The 19,292-nt window shown below is 49.9% G+C and overlaps 2 protein-coding genes across 3 annotated transcripts in view; one reads left to right on the top strand and one right to left on the bottom strand.

The window, feature by feature from the left end:
- Window positions 1–9,104: 9,104 nt before the first annotated feature.
- LOC133210801 (carbohydrate sulfotransferase 9-like) lies at window positions 9,105–13,967 on the top strand. The gene is made up of 2 exons (XM_061350506.1): window positions 9,105–9,279; window positions 10,765–13,967. The coding sequence occupies exons 1-2, from the start codon at window positions 9,180–9,182 to the stop codon at window positions 11,571–11,573; spliced, it is 909 nt and encodes a 302-aa protein (XP_061206490.1). The 5' UTR covers window positions 9,105–9,179; the 3' UTR covers window positions 11,574–13,967.
- A 1,398-nt stretch (window positions 13,968–15,365) lies between these two features.
- Window positions 15,366–19,292, bottom strand: part of XDH (xanthine dehydrogenase) — a 49,584-nt gene continuing 45,657 nt past the window's right edge. For both annotated transcript variants that reach the window (XM_061350504.1, XM_061350505.1), the window contains 3 exons: window positions 17,921–18,109; window positions 16,472–16,639; window positions 15,366–15,525 (listed from right to left, as the gene is read on the bottom strand). In XM_061350504.1, coding sequence (XP_061206488.1) covers window positions 15,475–15,525; window positions 16,472–16,639; window positions 17,921–18,109 — 408 coding nt within the window. In that variant the 3' untranslated portion in view covers window positions 15,366–15,474. The remainder of the gene's footprint in view (window positions 15,526–16,471; window positions 16,640–17,920; window positions 18,110–19,292) is intronic.

Here is a 19,292-nt window from a genome sequence, read left to right as displayed (position 1 = left end):
GAATGCCAATGGTTTTCAGTGTCCTGTAACATAAAAGCATCACTCTTGTTAGCTGTGTCTGCCCTGCGCAGGTGCTCACACCCTGAAACCTTCATTCCACCAAGCCACCAAGGTCACCTGCATTAGTTAATGGAAGGAAAATGCTAACAAAGGCTCCGCCACCCACTGGATCCTACAGTTTCTTGCCTGCTTTTCCCTGTGACCGGGGAAGAAATCCTCAAGTGCTAACAGGAGGAGTGGCAAGAGGAATGTGAGAAGGAATTCACATGTTTTCTGGGTCTCAAGCAGAAGCTTGCCTCACCCCCCCCAAGCCGTTTGTCCTGGCAAGCGAACAGGAGGGAGTGAGAGGTTTTCCTGAGAAAAGTGCAGATTTTATCCTTTCCAGAATAAATCCTGATTCCCTCACTGGGGATGGGGATGTGGAAAATGCAGCAGTCGGGACTGAAGGCAGCTCTCACTGCAGCTCATCCCTGACATATCCTTAAGTACTGCAGGGAGCTGTCAGAGACATGCAGGCAGGCAAAGCTTCCCTTCTCCTTGCACGGGTTTGAATCCGATGGGGCCGTTCCTGGGAACTCAGCCTCACCATGTGAAAAGGCACAGAAAGTCAATGGGGGCAAGAACAGCATAAAGAAATCATAGGATCACAGAGTGGTTTGGGTTGGAAGGGACCTTAAAGCTCATCCAGTTCTGACCCCCTGCCACAGGCAGGGACACCTTCCACTAGAGGAGGTTGCTCCAAGCCCCATCCAACCTGGCCTTGGACACTGAACACTGTCCCTTTAGTTTAATGTGGAAAATAGCACTACTGCTATTCCCCAGGGCCATGGAGGTGAGAGCTGCCTTCAGCCCACTGCCTCTGGGGAAGCTCCAGCCTTCTAAATGGAAGGATGTATCCTGCAACCACGGGAAGCTTCGTGCTGACTCCTCTAAGAAAGAGCGAAACAAAGACCCACAGGCTGACCCCAACACATCGACATCTAACCCAGGCTCATTGCTACAGATCCTGCAGTGGCTTAGTTTGCTTTCTAAGATCAATTTACCCCAGTACAAAGACTAAAACATTTGACTTCAATAGGACCAAGGGGATGGAAATGTTGCAGTACCGGAGTGCCACCATTGCATCACTTATTAACCAGCTGAAAATCAAAACGTAAGCCTTCTAACCAGACATTATCCATCTCTGGCGTGGCAGCACTCACAGCCTGCACTGCAGGGACTGGAGGCAGGGCTCTGCTTGCCAGGGACCGAACTCTCTCAGTTTATAGCAGGACTATTTATAGAGGCAGCTGGCACCGGCAGCTCTCCAGGGATACCAGCATGGTCTTCTGCAAAGGGGCTGCTGGGGAAGGAGTAAGGGAGTAGGAATGTGATGGAGCAACATCAAACCACCAGCCAAGGGTGTAAGAAAGCCTCAGGAGGACCCAAGAGCCAGGTCCCAGGGGCATTGCAGTGATCTGCTCCAGCTGAACCCCAAGGGCTGGGGCATCAGTCCCGCATCAATCCCAGCAGCGATGCCAGTTCCCACGCCTGAGGAGCTGTGGAAAGCACTGTTTTGGCACAGCATCTTCCCACCCCTTCCTTGCTCACCCTCCCTTGGGGGCTGAAGCGAGAGATGGATGCCTGCTTGTGGGTGTCTTTCCCAAGGGAGCCACCTCTCCATTGCTCATCTTCTTTGCCTCCTCCTTCATCTTCACCAGGAGAATCAGCTGAGGATGCTCAACCAGAATGCAACAACTACTTGGGGTCAGGAGCTCACAGAGGCAAAACCTGCCCCAGGGTAAGAGTTAGCAATGGTATGTCTGAAATCTGTGCTTCCAAAGGGCTCACAGGGTGGTTTGCTTCCATGTGCCACATTCAGTGGAAGTCGGTACAGGGGAAGACTGAGGCTCGCAGAGTCTGGTAGCTGTTAGTGTGAAACCCTTCACTCCTCCTGGACCCTTCCTTCATGCATGGAGATCTCTGGGCCTCTCTTCTGTGCCTTTCCTGCCCTGTTTGTTAAGGGTTTCATTGCCCGCTTTTGAATTCAACCCACATTCAGCAGGTGGAGTGTGCACCAGAGCATGACTTCCAACAGCTGCCGCAGCTCAGGCCCTGCCCGAGGAAGCACAGCTGAAATCCCTTGGGCTTTTTTAGACCAGAACTGCCTTTACTGCAGGATCTGCTGCTGCTTCTTTAATCGTGGCTGCGTGTGAAAGGATAGTGATTTGCTTGTTTGCATCATAGAGTATGTCAGGTTGGAGAGGACTCGTAAGGATCATTTTTCTCTTCTGAAGTGATTTCTCAGTGTTTTCCAGGCCCTATCATGTTTTTGCTCTGTGATGAGAAGCCACTTCCCTTGTTTCCAGCCTGTTTGGAAAGATATAAATCAAACGCGCCTCAGCACCTGCAGGGAGACAAATGTGATCCTGCTGAATAACAGTGTCACAACTGCTTGAGGACAACCATTTGAAGGGGAAAAACATGTTTAAATCAGTGTAATTCAATGCATTATGTTGCAATCACTGCACCCCAAAATGGAGGGGGCAGCCCCAAGGAGGAGGTTGTGTGCCATTGTCAGTTTGGTCACCAAAACTGATGTCCTTCATGAAGCAATGGAGGAGGCGAGGAGGGTGGTAGGTAGCAGGTGATGGAAGGTTTTGCAGTGAAGCAGCTCTTCTTGTCAGTTGAGATGTACAGATGAACACGTGGATGAACAGGACTCTAATATTCCGGTATCCCAAGTACCACCAGATGGGTCCATCAAAGCCCTAAGCTCATGGACAGCAGTTCCCTTGACCTGTATCTGCTATGTAGGCTCCTCAAAGAGGAAAGGCAGGGGAGTGGGGTTTTCCATCTGCAGAGATGCTCAGATTGCAGGCAGTTAGGCGAGGTTTACGAATAGAAGTAAAATAATGGGAAGAGGAGTCAGGTTTTGGCTGTGTTTGTCAGCTTTGAAAGAGGGAGGAAAGTCATTTCCCCTTTTCATTCTTCCAAAATACCCTGGGAAAAAAAGAAACAATAAGGAAGAGCAGTTTCTCTTTTCTTCGTTTTTAGATAAAAATAACCCTGAGGGTATTTTGAAAAAGACAATAATTCTGACCAATTTTGAGCTCAAGAAGGAGGATGTTGGGCCCTGCTGGGGACTGCAGTGAGGCCATGAGCTCCTGGCTCTCCCTTAGAGAGCCTGCCCCAGGGTGAAGCTGTCAGATCCACCCTGGGAGCTGCCCAGGTTCCATGCGGGTGAAACAGGCACTCAATCTCCTGGCCAAGACAATTCCTCTCCCTTGACGTGTCTCAGCACCAGTGGTGCTGTGGGGCCTCAGGGCTGCACATTTTATCTCTGCCCAACCCCTCCCTGTTGGGCAAGCAGCTCTCTGACAGTTCATTTAGAAAATGAATTAAAAACCAAAAGGAAAAACGTGTTGGGATTGTTCCCACAACTTTCCTCCTTGTGCCTGCCTGTGAAGGGCTGCCCAGCTCCTGTGGAAACAGCTCAGGTACACGTTTGGGTTGCGGGAGTGTGTCAGCAAAGAGAGGAGGGCAGAGCATCCCGCAGCTCTATGCAGCTGAATGGGGCAAGAGGCTCCCACACCTATAAAACCTAGGCCTGGGTGGATATCATCAATGGGGGTGCTCTATGTGGTGTCTCCCCACATGAATCCACACTAGGCAACGCTGACGTTGAGGCAAGGGCCTCTGCCCTTGGGATGGATGGGGCTGGACATGGACCAGCTCAGCCCTGGCTTTGCTGCTGGTCCTGTTTGTAGCACCTAAATCCCATTCGCTGCAGGAAGGTGTGAGGCTCAGGGCCAGCAAGGGATGTGGGCACACAGGCACAATGAGCTGAGTGTCCCCAGGTAGTGGTGGGTGCCCAGAGAGGGAACGGTGGGACCCAAGCACAGCGAGCTCAACCCCATGCAGCTGAACCCCGCTGTGATGCTTCCTGTCCATTCCTCACGGCAGGAGGGACCACCCTTTGGGGTAAAACCACAGGAAATCAGAATTCTGGTTTATGGTTCACATCCCACAGACTCCAAACCTAGCCTGTTGGATGGGAAATCTGATGAGGCCACTTCCCACTGTCCACAGCAGGAGCTGGTGGGAGAGGAGGAGGCAGCAGCTTGGGGATGCTGCTGGGGACCAAGCTCTGCCTTTTCTGTGCGTCTTCCCCCAACCTTAATGCCACCAACAGGTTAAAAACAGGTTAAAATCCATGCCCCTGCTGTGCCCTCACCACCTGGACCAAAGCACCAAGGTCATCCTGTGCATCACACAAGTGGCTTCAAGAGGCTTCTGGCAGCCAGGCCTGCTTGTGGCCGGGCCCGTTTTGTCCCACACTGTCTCTTGCAGGAGAAGTAAATGTGTCATTTTCCTTTCACAGGACGCAGAGCAGCCTTATCCAAATATAAACAACCTGGGAGTATTTGCTGGCTTATTGTCTGCATAAAGAAGTAAAACAAACAGACCTTACACCCTTTTCCCCCTGCCACTTCTGGTACAGTAAAACAGTCGGGAGCAGAGATTCCAGAGTTCCCGAAAACGATGCTCATCAGAAATAACATCCCACAAGGCCAGGTGTGGAAGTAGCCCAAGCCCAAGCCCAAACCCATGCTGCTGCCTCCTTTAAAAGACATTCATATCAAGTCAGAGATCTTGGAATACTTAAGGAGTTTCTATATGAATAATGGAAACAATCAGCAACCAAGAGAACGTGATAGCCAGCAGTGTGACACGGCAGCGCTCCCTTTGGGCAGGCATATGGTGGGGGTTACAAGGTGGCCTTTACCCCCTCTCCACCAGCACTAGGTGTTCACGTTGACATTGGGCCCTAAGCTAAATCAATGCAAAGTTTAACAGCTTCTGTAGTAATTAAGCCAAGCTTCTCAATATAGCATCACTAATTACACGAATCCTCCCTGAATTACCAATAGCTCATGGCACCTTGTAAAATCCTTGTGTAATAGCCTGAGAAAAACACATCTCGTTGCTGGCAGGGAGGCACGCAGCCTGCATGGCAATCCCAAAGCTCTTTGGATGTTTATGAGCCCTTTCTAAATAGAAATAAAACCCAAAATGTACGTTTCCCCCAATGACTCTGCTCCGGGGAGTATTAAAAGCAGTACCTTGACTCAGCCTACCACATAAACATCCTGCTGCCCCTGGACAGCCCGATAGTGTCTTCCTCCCAGGATGAGGAGCTGAATAAGAAGTGACAATCACAGCTCCTGCCCACGGAAAACAGGAAGCGCCAGAGTTGTACAACCCCTCCAAACATTGTCCTACCTGCTCCTTGGTGCAATGTGAACTTGCTTTCCTTTCCTTTCCGCCTTGCATAACTATTTCTGGTCCAGCACTGGCCAGTCCCTGTGGCCTCCAGCTTTCTTGCCTCCTGCCTGGAGCCAGCCTGGTGCTCTCCATCCAGTGCAGAAGGGGAAATGCCCACCTTTCTGCCCTCCCTGCTGACACTGTCAGCGTGGTGGCAAGTGCTGGAGGAGATGGAGACAGGCCCAGGGTATTGGGCTGATTGACTTACCCAACAGCTGCCCACATCTGGCAGGCGCCAGATAGAAGAAAACCCCAAACCCTCCCCACAAGGAAGCAGCCAAGAACAAGCACGTTTGGCCAAATCTCTTAAATGACCATGAGACTAAAGGAGCCAGTATTTACAGACATGCTCTGTTTCATGTGTTACAGTGTTAAACCTCATCCCAAGCAGTCCTGGTGGCTAAAGGCAATAGGGTCAGTCTATGCCCTGGTGTTGAAGCAAGCTGGGCAGCCAAGCTTCTCCGTGAGCGCACAGAAAGGCACTCAAGGATCAGGAGATGTGATGGAGAAGAGGCCACTCACTCAGCCTGCAGCACCCCCAGTTTATCCCCAGATACCCACTTCCTCCTTAACATTTGATTTGGAGGAATCCCCAGCCAGCAGCCTTAAAAGACTTTTAGGACTGCCCTTTCCAAAGACAGCAAGCATTTTCCATGTTAAATAATGCTACAGGAGCAGGGCAGCTTGTTCCTCTTCCAGCTGCTCCCTCATTTCTGCTGTGCAGCAGGCTCAACTTCACATTCAAAACATAGATGTTGTATCCTGAGTTTCCAAACAAGAAGTGGGAGGAGGAGGAGAAGAAGGTTTCCTATCCGCTCTTCCTTTACCCGCAATGTAAAAACATCCCTTGCTGGATGAGGCAGCATTTGCCATCACTTTGCAGAGTTCACATTCCCACACGCACCAGCACGAGGAGCAACAAGGAACAAGGAAGGGGGGACCGGCACACCAGCGCCTGCAGGTCATGGTCACACAAGACAATACTTAGCACAGTTTGGAAGTGTGGGAGGAATGCGGGAAGGCCGAAGACGAGGATGTTTATTAACATGTAAGAATATCTCCAAAGGGTTTGCGTCCTATGAGGGCAAAAAAAGGGAGCCTGAGGCAATCCAGTTGGAGCTATTGGTGGGACTAAACTTGGAAATCTGTATTCAGACAATCCTGACTGTAAAGAAAAGGAGAATAGCTTTTTCTCACGTGTACAGCAATAAGAGTGTGCCCAAATAAGGTGTAATTTCATGTGAATTCCATAACTAATTCCCTTGTGTAGTTGCATCGAGTAGGAGCGAGTGTGTTTCCCTGCCTGGCTCAGCCTCTGTACCTGAAAAGGGCGCTGCCTCCCTATAACATAAGGTAGGAAGCCTTTTGCTTCCTACCAAGGATTAGTCTTGGTCTTGTCAACCACTTCTATGCAGTCAGTTGGAGACAAGCAGGGAAAGCCTGACAGCAAGTCGAAATCTGATGTGTCTACACACACTGGAGAAAACGTAGCACCACAAAGAAAGAAAACCTGGGGACAAAACCCATTTAAATGGCAGGTACAAGTCAGGGAAGGAGAGGAGAAGTTCCCTGCTCCTCTGTTCCCCCTAAACTCAGAAGTTTCCTCCTGTTTGCAGGTCACAAAGGCATCTCGTGCTCCTCTGACAAGGCCCATACTGGTAAACCTTTACAGTGCAAAGCAAAGGGGGGGGTTCGCTGTTTCCCTGCCCCTCAGGCAGAGAACATCTTTATGCTCTCACCTTATGGCTGTAAAACACAGATACACTTCATCTCTCTCCACCAGCTCCAGCTGCGTTTTCGCTCAGCAGGGCTGCCGCTGGGACAGTCCCTGCTGCAGTGTGACATTCTGATGCAGGAAGGCACGTGCTGCTGCCACCTGCTTAGTGAAGGGAACTCGCAGAGCTGCTTCTGCCCCTCTGCACAACGCTAATATAAAGCATCTCCTTGTGCTCAAGCCAGGCTCGTTGGTGGCTGGGCAGGCTGCTGCTGAGCCCCCGTAGGGCTCTGGTGTGTGTCCAGGCCATGGATGCTGCTGCCCAGCTGCCCCAGAGCAGCTTTGGGAGCTGCAGAGAAGCACCGGGCTGGTACCCAGGAGCAGGGAAGCTGATGGTGCTGCCCCCCACACCAGTGAACCTGTGCTGGAGGGTGTGCTGCCTTGTGCAGAGCCCTGCACTGCAGTGATTGACTGATCCCAGTGCAGGCCTTGTGGGGTCGTCTTGTGTTACTGACACAAGAAACACCTATTTTCAGTTAATAATAATTATTATTAGTAATAATAATTTCATGGTTAATGATGAGTTACTAATAATGCCTTCACTCAGGCATCTTCCTGCCCTAAGACCCATCACACGGCACTGCAGCTCACACTGAAATGTGTGTCTTCTGCTGGGACGGGGAGCAAAGGGTGGCCATTCACTCCTGCCCACATATACCCCAACCTCAGGCTGCGCCGTGCTTCTCCTGTGTTTGAGGGGACGGGTTGCAGGGATACCTGCAGTGGGGTTCAGCTGCAAGACCTGATCCCGTCAGGATGCCATCACCTAAAGGACACGCATCCTCCTCACTGAGGGATGGAAAGCATTCCACAGCCTTTCCCAGAGTCCCAGCAGCTTGCCCAAGGCTCGAAGGAGACCCAGCAGGCTTTGAAAGCCGCCGCTGTGACCATAACGACGGTGATGATGGGTCGGTCCTTTAACGGCAGCGGAGAAGCGCTGTCTGTGTACGCAACCCAACGCAGCAGAGGCGGGCGGGGGTTCCTCGGACCTGGAGCACCCTCTGGTGGGAAAGACACGGTTATCCAGGCCGAGCGACGGCAAATCCACCCGTGGCACAAGAACCGGGCTCCCTCAGGACCTCCTGCAATACGGGTTGCGGGGTTGCTTCACCGTTGTGCCCACGGCTGGCTGGGGCTGTGTGCGCAGCCTGCCCGCTTGCTCCCCCCAGGCTTTGAAGCATCAATCCCATCTCCTTTGGCCACTACAGCCCCTCGCAGCTGCAGGGTCCTTCAGTCAGTGTGTGTGTCCCTGCCCCGTGCCAGCGCATGGGATGCTGCTGGCAGCAGGTCTCACCATGGAAAGGCAATCTGTGTATAATCACTGCCTGGTGTGAAGCCTTTGTAGCCATGAGGGCTGAATGGGAGCAGGTCACACTCCCCAGGCTGCTGCGGTCCCCTTTGCCCTGGGCTCTATAGTTGTCACACTCCCTGGTCAGGCTCCTTCTCTTTGTGGTATAACATGACCTTTGCTCTGCTTGGGATCTCTCACACCACAAGCAGCAGTCACAGATTTTAAGCAGCCCTCAGCAAAAAGGGCACAGGCAGCAGTTCAGCAGTCCCTCCTGGACCGGAACATCTAACACTGGATGTGCCCCGTCACATCACCTCCGCAGCCCCAGCTTCTACCTTAAAAGACCCTTCAGCACTATGGAGACAGGACCCAGAGCCTGCCATCCATTTGTTCATCCCTGAACACTCCCACAGCAGTGCTTCACCGAGAGGCAAAGCCAGCAGAGAACAAGGTGTATCAGGGGATGGGGGACATATCTCCCCACCTGGGTCTGCAGGGTGTTTCTCACTGGGACCGCAGTCATGTGGTGTGGCTGAGTACTGGGGATGGGAAAGCCGTTGAAGGAAAAGGCAGATTCTACCTCAAAAGCTCACCTTGTAAACATAGAGCAGGAGGCACCTCTTGTGCCTCAGGCCGTTTCCCTGCCCCTAGCCAAGCAGGGCTGCTGCCCAAACAGTACCTTTAACCCAGCTCTGGGTGTGTTTCCCATTAAATAAACACAGGAGGTTCCCCATCACCCTCTCTCCCCGTCCCTGCCTGCTGGCCCGCACTGTGCTCGGCTCCAAGCATTGCAGCAGCACCCGCGAAATGCGCTTCCTTCCCCGCCTCATCTGCTCCGCTGCCCTGGGCATCGCCACCTTCCTGAGCTGGAAGCTGCTGCTCCAGAGCCCAGCAACTGGACACAGAGGTAATGCCAGGGGCACCATGGTGGTCCCGCATGGAGGCAGCTCCTCTGTACCTGGGGGAAATGAATGGCCTGGGGATTTCTTATGGGGTCTGGGTGGGCAAATGCTCACAGCAGGGAAGATGCTGTTTGCACAGCCCCTGGGGCGGGGTAACCTGTGGAGAAAGCCCTTGCCATGGAGCCCTGCAGCTTTATGTCCTTAGTGGGGTCATTGATACCAGGTGTGGTGGGGAAACTGCTGAAGGTAACCCCAAAACCTTTGCTGGGAAGGGTGAAATGTTGTTGGGGAGGCAGGAGGGAGCCTGGGAATCAGTGATTAATGCCTCTCTTGCCTAAAATATCACAGAATGGTTTGGGTTGGAAAGGACCTTAAAGCTCATCCAGTTCCAACCCCCTGCCATGGGCAGGGACACCTCACACTAGACCAGGTTACCCAAGGCTCTGTCCAACCTGGCCTTGCCCTCCAGTGCTGGTCAATCCAGGGCAAAGCCATCACTAGATGTTCTTGTCGGTGTGGGGCTGGGCAGCTGAAGCCCAGGACAGCTTCAGGCTTTGCTGTGTTTCTTCCTGGGTTCCTGCAGACCTTTTCCTACTTTTAGCTGGGTATCTGTTCCCTGTGCCATGGCCTCCACAAATCAGTGGGAAATAATCAACTTCCCAAGGACCTGGGACCATCTCCCCAGGGCTGCCAAATGCCTACACTGAGCAGACGATGCTGCTATAAGGGAATAAAGCAGCAAGGCAGGTATTCATCCCCTGCATTCAAACCCACTCTGGCCTCTTCACATCAAACCCAAGAACATAAAGAGCAAAAAGCAAATCTGGAATCTGAGAAATTAAACCTACTGCAATAGAGGCTTTTTGTTTGCTTTTGCCTTTTATATTTGCTTGGGTTTCTTCTGGCTTCTGTTTGCTTTTTGGGTTTTATTTGCTTTTGCCTTTTTATCTACAGTAGAAAGAATTTACATATGGAAGTGATGCAAGAAGTGTGTTTGGATCCCTAAATTGCCCTGAGCCATTAAGGATAATCTCTTGCTTTCACATACATTTCATAGCTGATGTTAGCTAATTAACAGAAGCAATTTACTACTTCTCAGCTCCCACAATATTTCTGACTCATTTTGGTAAACTTACCTCCGCCAAGCTCAGTTGAAAGTGAGGAGATAAAGGCAAAAGCTCTGATTTAGTGGAGAAGGGGGCTTGTGGCGCACTGCTACAGTCCAGGTCAATGCTCAGACATGGGGGTTTGGGGAAAGAGGGGTCTGTGTGTCCAAGTTCCCCCACATTCACAGGGATGGAAACCCCTTTCCTGAGCTCTTTACCACGCAGGGCAGGTCTCCCTTCCCCTACCCATCTTCTTTCTTCATGCTATGTCCTTTCCATGCTGCAGTGGCTGGAAAAGGACCTGCCACAGCATCCTGTGCCAGCTCAAGGCAGAGGTCTAGTATGAACTTTAGTCACCCTCCATCTTCAAATGGTGTTTCCCAGGTGACCTGGCCGCCAGGGCAGAGGGAGGCTTCACTTTGACCCTGGACACCTTCCTTCACACCCAGCAGCTCAGGAAGAAGAGACTAAGAGCTTTCTGCAGCCAGGCGGGCAAAGTGACCACGCTGCCGAGGAGCCCGGAGGACAGAGCCTGCCTGCTCTCGAGTTTGAGGGTCAGCACCAAGCTGGACCTCCTCTACTGCCAAGTGCCATCGACAGGGACGGAGGAATGGCAGCAGCTCTTGGGAAAGCTGGAGAAGGAAAACGTGACGCTCCCGGTGCCGCTTCCCTACCCGTGGCATCACATACAGGAGACGCAGCTGAGCAAGTTCAACCTGACGGAGATAGAGGCAGTGTTAGGGTCCTACACCAAAGTGCTGTTTGTCAGGGACCCTTTCCACAGGCTGATCTCCACGTTCATGCAAGGCATGGGCAGCAGCCCTTCCTTCAGCAGCTTTGTTCAGGATGTTCTAGACAGCGGACCACGCAATGCCAGCATGGCTTGGAAACCTCTTGTGAGCATCTGCCGGCCCTGCCTTGTCCGGTACGACTACGTGGTGATGTTTGGCTTCCTCGGGCAGGAGCTGGGTTACCTGCTGCAGAGGGCTGGGCTGCCTGTGGACAACCTCCTCCCCGAGTTCACCGACAGCCAAGTGCAGTGGACCTATGGCTGGTTATCAGAGCAGATGTTCAGTGAGCTGTCCCTCCAGCAGAAGCAGCAACTGTCTCGTTTCTACCGCTGGGACCTCGCTGCTTTCCCGTTCTCCAGCAGCTTTCTGTCAGACCTCCACAGCACCCCGGAGACCTGGTAGCAATATCCCAGCTGGAGGGAATGGTTTGCAGAGATTTAATTCAAGTGGAAGTGCTTTGTGATACCACCTGGGTCACAGAAAGACCTTTGCTCCAGAGCTGCATGCAGCACACTTGTCCATGTCACTGCTCCAAAAGGCACAGCAAAGAGCAGAGATGGACCAGTGCCGGGACAGGGTATCAAGGCTCTTCACACGGCTGAACTGTGTTTAAATGTGGCAATGCAATAGCAGGCACTAGGGAAACACATGGCACTGGGATTTGGAAAAGTGCATGAGTTGAGCTGTGATGGGGTTGAACAACCCTCAGCAAGCCTAGCGGTGTGGGGTGGGGTGAGTTGGAGCTCCTGCAAACCACAGCACCATCCACCTGTGCTCTGCCTGCACTGTCATGGTGTGTCCTGGGCTCCCTTTTGGGCCAAGAGGTTTAGCGATGGCTTCCTTGGGACAAGTCTCCCCATCAGATACAGGAAGCACTCCCAAAGGAGCGCATTATGTGGAGCCTGTCTACTCCACACAAGTAGGTGAGATATGACACAGCATGGCATACCCTCCTGAGGAACCACTGGTGATGTTCCCAACCCTTCCATGCTCAGGGAAGGACAGCCCCAGCCCATCATTTGTTTTAATCCATGCTGTGTGAACTGTTCCTGGTTTATGACCTTAACATCTCCTGCATGTTTAGGCTCAAGAGGGCCCCAGGACCACATGATACTTGCTCCACTCACAAGTTTTGGGCGAGGTTCCCCCTGTACAGGACTGACTCAAATGGACCAAGCCTAGCTTTCAGCTCCACTCGCTATGATGAGATAAGGACATGGCAGCCACCCGTCCTCTCCCAGCCTTGGCCACTGACCTGACTGGCCTCTGGGAAGGGTCCATCCTTGCCCAACACCAAGGATGAGCTGAAGCTGTCCAGCTTTCAGATTGTGACAGATTTTTACCATAGCACACTTGTTTCCAGAATAATTTTTAGCTTTATTGTGCAGTGTTGTGACGTTCACAGAGAATTCCGCGTACATTCATGTGACAAGGACACTGATTTGACAATGCTCATTAAAGAACAATAGTGAAAGATGCTGATTAGAACTGACCTAAAACTGAAATTACTGAGGACGTGGCTTCCCTCTCTCTCCAAGGGACATGCATTTAACAACATTTAGGCATCAGATCAGATGGCTTCCTTCCACCCTCACACAAACTACCCAGGTACAGCAATTATTACTTAAGTGCCCTTATTGTGCGTAATACTGTACAGTCTGTCAAGGTGGCATAGTTCCTCTGCTGAGAATACACTTCTGGAAGGACTGTAACGTTAGCCATGCATCCATACTGTATTTCACTGGGAGCCTTCTTCTCTTCATAAGCAGCCTTCCCTTCAGCCATGGCAAGCTGACATCCCATGCAGGGAGATGTGCATAACAAGGTCTGATGCAGCACCTAGCAGAGGGCAGTGCCACGCACCGACAGCAGGAGAGCTGTTCTCAGGCAGCTTTGTAGTGCAGTCCGCATTATTCCTGCCAGCCCTAAAGTGCCTGGCGCTTAGTTTCACAGGAAACCAATGTATGAAATGTTAAGACACCAAGAGGTGAAATGAAAACCTCAGCTTCGGGTTCTTTAGGGTGCCTGTCTCACCCACAGGCATTACTATGATCTCTCTGTAAATTCCTATGAGTCTCCAAGCTTCCCTTTTTCCTACACCCTCAGAACCAGTTTGTGTAATTACTTTGCAACCCTGATTTTATACTATCCCCCCTCCCTCAAGTGTTTGATATAATATACTTTCAATTCCAGTGCACCCCAAAAGGAAGTGGTTTCCTCCTTCCATCAGCTGTGGAAGGGTAATAAGAGGGCCCTGAGCTGCAGAGAGCTTGAGGGCAAGGACTGGGGCCTGGGAAACAGCGGCTCCCTGGTGCTGCAGCAAAAATGGCTCGACAGGATAAAGTCTGCACTGAACTAGCCTGCTCTGGCCACTGCACATACACCTCACGTGGCAAATACACTTCAAATTAACACACAAAGCAAATAACAAAAGAGAGACTTGATACATCTCATTTACAAATGCCACCTGACCAGGCAGTCACTGCGGCTGTGAGACACACAACCCCCTTCTGAAATGATGGAGAAGGTGCCTCCAGAACCATGAGGGATAAAGAGCACTTACTCATCCTGCTGGTGACATCCCACCATGTCCCAGACACCCACAGGTCTCTTGTGAACACTGGTGGCTTTCCCCTGAGACAACACTGGAAGCTCCTCAAGGTCATACTCTTTGCCTGTAGCTCCCTCTGTTCTGCATTACCACATGCTCTATGCTTAAGAAACAGCAATATCATATTTCAATTAACAAAACAATTACACAGCAAGCCCAGCAGGCACAAAATACTTTCTGCAACTCACATACACAACCGTGCTTCTTCTAGGTGGGAGAACCATAACATTTTAGGCCAAGAAATAAATCTGCACATTTCCAAGCTATATACCCTGGAGTGCTTAAAGAACATATTTCAAACTGTACATACATTAAGTCCTGTGATGGAGGCCAGTTTTAAGCAGTTTGTATGTGAGCAAAATCTTATATAAGGCAATGGAGTTACATCCTCTTGCACCATATTTTCTGGATGACCCTAGGAGTGCAAAGGTTGAAAAGGGACATCTTTATAAAGCTATGGGCCAGAGAAACAGATAAGAGTTGGCACATGATGAGCAGGTACAGTACATGTCTGATATCACCTAGAGATAACGTGATGCTACAGTGTTAAATCTGAGTGACAAAACCTTTGAAGAGGGATGCTCAGCGTTGAATCCAACATGAAAAATGCATTCAACCCAGAAGACACGAGGTCATCACACAGCACATTTTTCAGATAAGCAGTCCCTGTAGCAAAACATTGTCATTCTCTTACATTCAGCAAAACCAAGAGTTGGCTGGAAAAGAAGGCAAGGCAATAGCACGACAGCAAGGGACTGACCCTAGAGGGCACCCAGAGCCAGCTAATCCCCAGCTAGCTGTGTCCATCCTCCTCTCCCTTTCCTGGGCCGGTATAAACTGCCTTGGGAACAATCATGAGTAACTTTCTCTGTCATTCCAAGGTCTCTGATGTCTTTTCTTATTTAAAGGACGGGGAAAGATGTGGAGGTGTTGGGTGGGAAAAGGCTGGGCTAATGAAGCAGTATCTTGCTACAAGTCTTCTTGGTATAGGTCTAGTTTTTATCTTTAATCAGTAGTACGTGAACTAAGAATTCCTTAAAGCCCCAGTGCAGACAAAGCAATAGTCATTTAACACAGGATAAACCAGCGATTGGTCACATTTTAGGATATTCCTGTGAGCCACTTTTGTTAAATAGGCAAGACCATCTTCGTTAGCTTACATCAAAACTCCTCCTCATCTTTCTCTAGTGTATATCAGGCTTTGTGTGCAGAAGGGACACAACAGGGTCCAGCCCTCAGTGCCTCTCATGCCTTCCCCCATCTCAGCTAGAGGGCTGTTTGTCTGGGTATAATGCATTCAAGTTCTTGGCACAGCATCACAAGGTGATCCATCTTTTCCCTACAGTAGAAAAAGAAGAAACTACCACCCTGCTATTTCACATTGGCTGGCAATACGCATGTCTCCCATCCTTGCAGCAGTTTTAAATGAAACCTGGAAGATTTTTCAATAACATCTGGATAACATCAGCTTCCACTTACTCTTCATTTGAATTTACATCACAGCTATAATCTGGCAGCAATTCCTTCTGCTAGAGGAAACAATGATTGGACAATTAAATGTGAAAGCTCCATGAATCAGTGGATGAGCCGCATGAACACAGATTTATTTTTCCCATTATAGTCCTACTGCTTTGTGGTCCCTCTGGTGTCAGCTCAGGTTCAGGAGGAGACTTTGCTCCTCAAGCTTCCCTTCTACACACGCACGGACCATGGCTTAAAGGTCCCTGGCTCAGCAGAAGGGCACTGTAAAGAGAAAACAAAGTAAGTTAGCAACAAATGAAAGTCCTGGCTTGGGTTTGGAGTGCCCCACTATGCTCCTTTTGAGATGGGTGACTTTGTACCATTGAAGACCTGAGCTCATACCCCAGTCCTTCAAAACACAGAGATGTCTTTCTCATGGCACCTCTGTTAGAGGCTGGGACTGGCTCTAGCTGAAGGGCTGATGGTCAACAGCCTGTGCAAGTTCTTAAAACCATTTCCAAGTCCTCCTCCCAGACAGTGATGCAGGTGTCAGGTGAGAATGACCAAGATAACCAGGTTTTGCTGTTAACCACAAAGGGGTTCAAGCTGGCAAAAGCCTGGAGGATGCCCACATGGACAGACAGCTGTTTCCTGAGTATACTGCAACCAGCAGGTCCCTGTGCAGGGACCAACTCCTATGCAGCCCTGTCACTGTTAACAGAGGAGGAAGCCATGAAGAAACAGTGAAAGGGTTGACTCCTGTGCTCATTCAGATCAAGCCCACAGCCTCTAAGAAGACTCCTGTGACCATAACACTGAGAAGAAGTGAGTATTTTCAGCAACATTTTCCTCTCCCTCCCTCCCTCCCTGAGGGACACCATTAAATCACAGAATGGACCTGCAAGATATGCTAGTGGTGGTGATTCCCTGAGAGAAGATAGTCAGCCAGGGCCTTTGTTCTACAGACAGCACTTGGAAGAACTGCAGCTTCATGATACTGTATAGCAACCTTTCCTGCAACAGGAGCCCTAGCAGTGCTGGTCTGTGGACTGGTCTCTCATTTGGTGGCATGTTAAATGAAGGGTAACACCCATGAAATGAACCCCATCCGCTTAAGCAGGGCCACAGCCTCTGGTCTTGCCCTAATCCCAGACCTGGGCCACTGTGACCAGCACACACACTCCATCATATGGGGTAGGAAGCAGACTATGCAACCAGAAGCTATTACCATTTTGGTGAAGATATCCACACAAGCATTGCGGATCCTCTCTGGGGTGGCAGGACTGTCCAGCCTGAACGGTTCAGTCAGGCCAGAGTCCTTCCTTGCTGAGTAGATGGCATCTTTAATGGCATAGAACACTGAGGCAGACAGGAACAGAGGTGGTTCTCCCACAGCCTAGACAGAGTACAAGCAAGAGTGAGGCTGCAGCCCAAAACAGTCCTGGCCCTTGAAAAACTAATGAAGCTAAAGAAAGATGACCAAGCCTTATGTGACAATAAGGAATTGTTTGTATTCCTTATTCCTTCTTTGTAATGTCTCAGTCTCCCAGATGTGGTCAGGAAGCAAAGGCCAAGCCAAAACATCCCCTTGCCTTCCAGATGTGAGCCTTAGTCTACCAGATGTGATCAGTGGGGAAACATGAAGCTAAGGCAGCCTCCAGTCTGCCACATGGTATTGGTGAGGTAAGACTGAGCTAAAACAGCTCTCAGTCCATTTAAAGAACAGACAGTAGGAAAACACAAGCTTTCTGGCACAGCAAGGCTGTTCTGAATTAAAGAGGGACTAACCCATTCCCACAGACTTTGGAATGGTGCTAAAACTGCAGCAAAGGGAATTCAGATAGATCAGTGGTGAGCTGTCTGGGCAGAGACCATGATGCTCCATCACTAGAGGTCCTTGCAAACCAGCAGAAATGCCTTCCTCAGGGATTACACAAGTATTATCTAGTACTGAGGTGCCTGCCAGCCCCTTTTTTCTTAATTGCCATCACTACTGATCATCCAAAAACTTCTCCTTGATGAAGATGCTCCTGTGGATGAAGGGGAAATGGGAATCTCTAAGGAAGCAGGCCAGGCATATACAAATAAGGATGTTAGATGGCCTCTAAATGCTCTGTTGAACCATAAGTAAAGCAAATTCATTGATGCTGTACCTCCAGCCCTGCTCTGTGCAGCCCTCACTGACTGCAGAGAACAGCACTGACTGCAGTGGGAACAGCCCATGGATTAATAATGGACCTTTAGGACACATGGATTAATAATGGACCTTTAAGGGTGTCATGAGCACTGAAAGAGTAAAGAAACAAACCATGAAAACTCAGACACAAGATGTTGGCATATCAGACCTGGGGAAGTGGCACTGCTGGCAACATTATTTGCAGTGGTGGCTTTGGTGCTGGGGAGGAGCAACCAGGGAACTGACATGCAGGGGAAGGCTGTGGCCTCTGTTACAGCAGTAAAGCCACTTCAGTCCTCTCTAATGGATAATCAGGACAGCAATGTGCAGGTCATTTCAGTTCTTCCTAACTATAAAGGATAATATGCATCCCTCTGGTAAGGAATGAGAAAACATCCTGACCCCAGAATACAGCCAGCATAGCACATGCACCATTACTTCATCACACCCAGTGTCAAGAGTTATAGAGCAGGAAGAGGCCTACAGGTCTCACAGGTATACCTTGGATGAATAAACCGCCTTGCTGTTCGGACAGTCACGGAGAAGAGACACATAGAATTCCGTTGGGATGTCTCCGAACGCTGGGATTTTGTACATCCCAGGCCCTCGAGTATACAAGTTTCCTTCAGGAGAATAGCGTAGCTCCTCCATGGTGAAGAGCCCAAGGCCTTGGACAAATGCTCCTTCTATCTACAAACACATCCAAACAAGGTTACATATTTTTTGCTGCTGTTCCTCCCTGCACTAGAACAAACAGTGATGATTTCTACCAGAGTTTCCAGCCCTCCCCTCCTAATTTCCCACTTCTCATCCCTAAACCCTTGTCCCTTTTGCTGAGTACAGCTTGGCAGCTTTGCACAGTCCCTGTGTTCCCATAAAGATGTGGCTGCATTGCCCTGGCAGGTAAAGCAATTTACAGATACACACAAACAGATATGCTGCAAATTCAGGACAGGAATTCTCTGAGGAACCAAGGGAAAAAAGGAAATCAATGCCACAATACTCATTCTGTCACAGGCAGGTTACCACTGAATGGGTTGTACTTGCTGATAATTCAAAGAACAAGAAGACTGAAGATGACATAGCTGAAGATAAACTATTTTACACTCTCTATTTCAGTATAAATGCTTTCCTAAGTACTGCATATTCTCAGGTGACCAGCACAGACACCTGCAAAAAAACACTCCTGTATCCATTCAAATACTAAAGACCAGTGTAAATTTTAGGAGGGGAAAAAAGGGGGGGAAGCAGCTATGAGGGGAGGATGTGCTTGAACAACTTGACATGAAGCAGCTCTGCTCTCTGGGCTCACAGAGGCAGAGCAGTCTAAATACCTGGAATGAACATTCATAAACCTAGCTCTCTGTGCTTTTGCTCCTGCAGTCACACAATATCCTTTCCTGTGCCCCCAGATCCTCTGCAGCAGTTCCTCGAAGGACACAGGAAACTGAGATGTCTTTGACAGGCTCTGTATAGCCTCTCTCTTTGTACCCAAGCTGACAGGCTGTGAAGATGGAAAGGCTCCTTTTCCCCTTAGCCACTTCCAAAAACGTCTCTTTCAAGAAAAATGTTGCTTTCAATGAAGTTTCATTTTAGCTAAAGCAGCAGGAATCACACTACATCAACATCTAGAGTTACCAAGGGAGCTAAAATGGCTAGATCAGCATGTGCAGACACCTAACATTTCATCTCTTAGTACATCAAACCCTGTGTTTATTACCTTTATTTGCTGAGAGGTATCATTGTGATTACTACTGCATAAAATATGGACTTAAGCTTGTCCCTGCCCAAGGAATTTGCAAGCTAAGTGACTGGTACAACTTCCTATTGAGATTCCCACACAGCAGCAGCTGGAGGACAGAATCTCTTTATT

Source organism: Neopsephotus bourkii, unplaced genomic scaffold, assembly GCF_033783945.1.
Source record: "Neopsephotus bourkii isolate Nb327-2 ecotype Australia unplaced genomic scaffold, CSIRO-AGI_Nbou_v1 NB_518, whole genome shotgun sequence".
Lineage (NCBI taxonomy): Eukaryota > Metazoa > Chordata > Aves > Psittaciformes > Psittacidae > Neopsephotus > Neopsephotus bourkii.
This window is presented reverse-complemented; position numbering and strand designations above follow the sequence as displayed.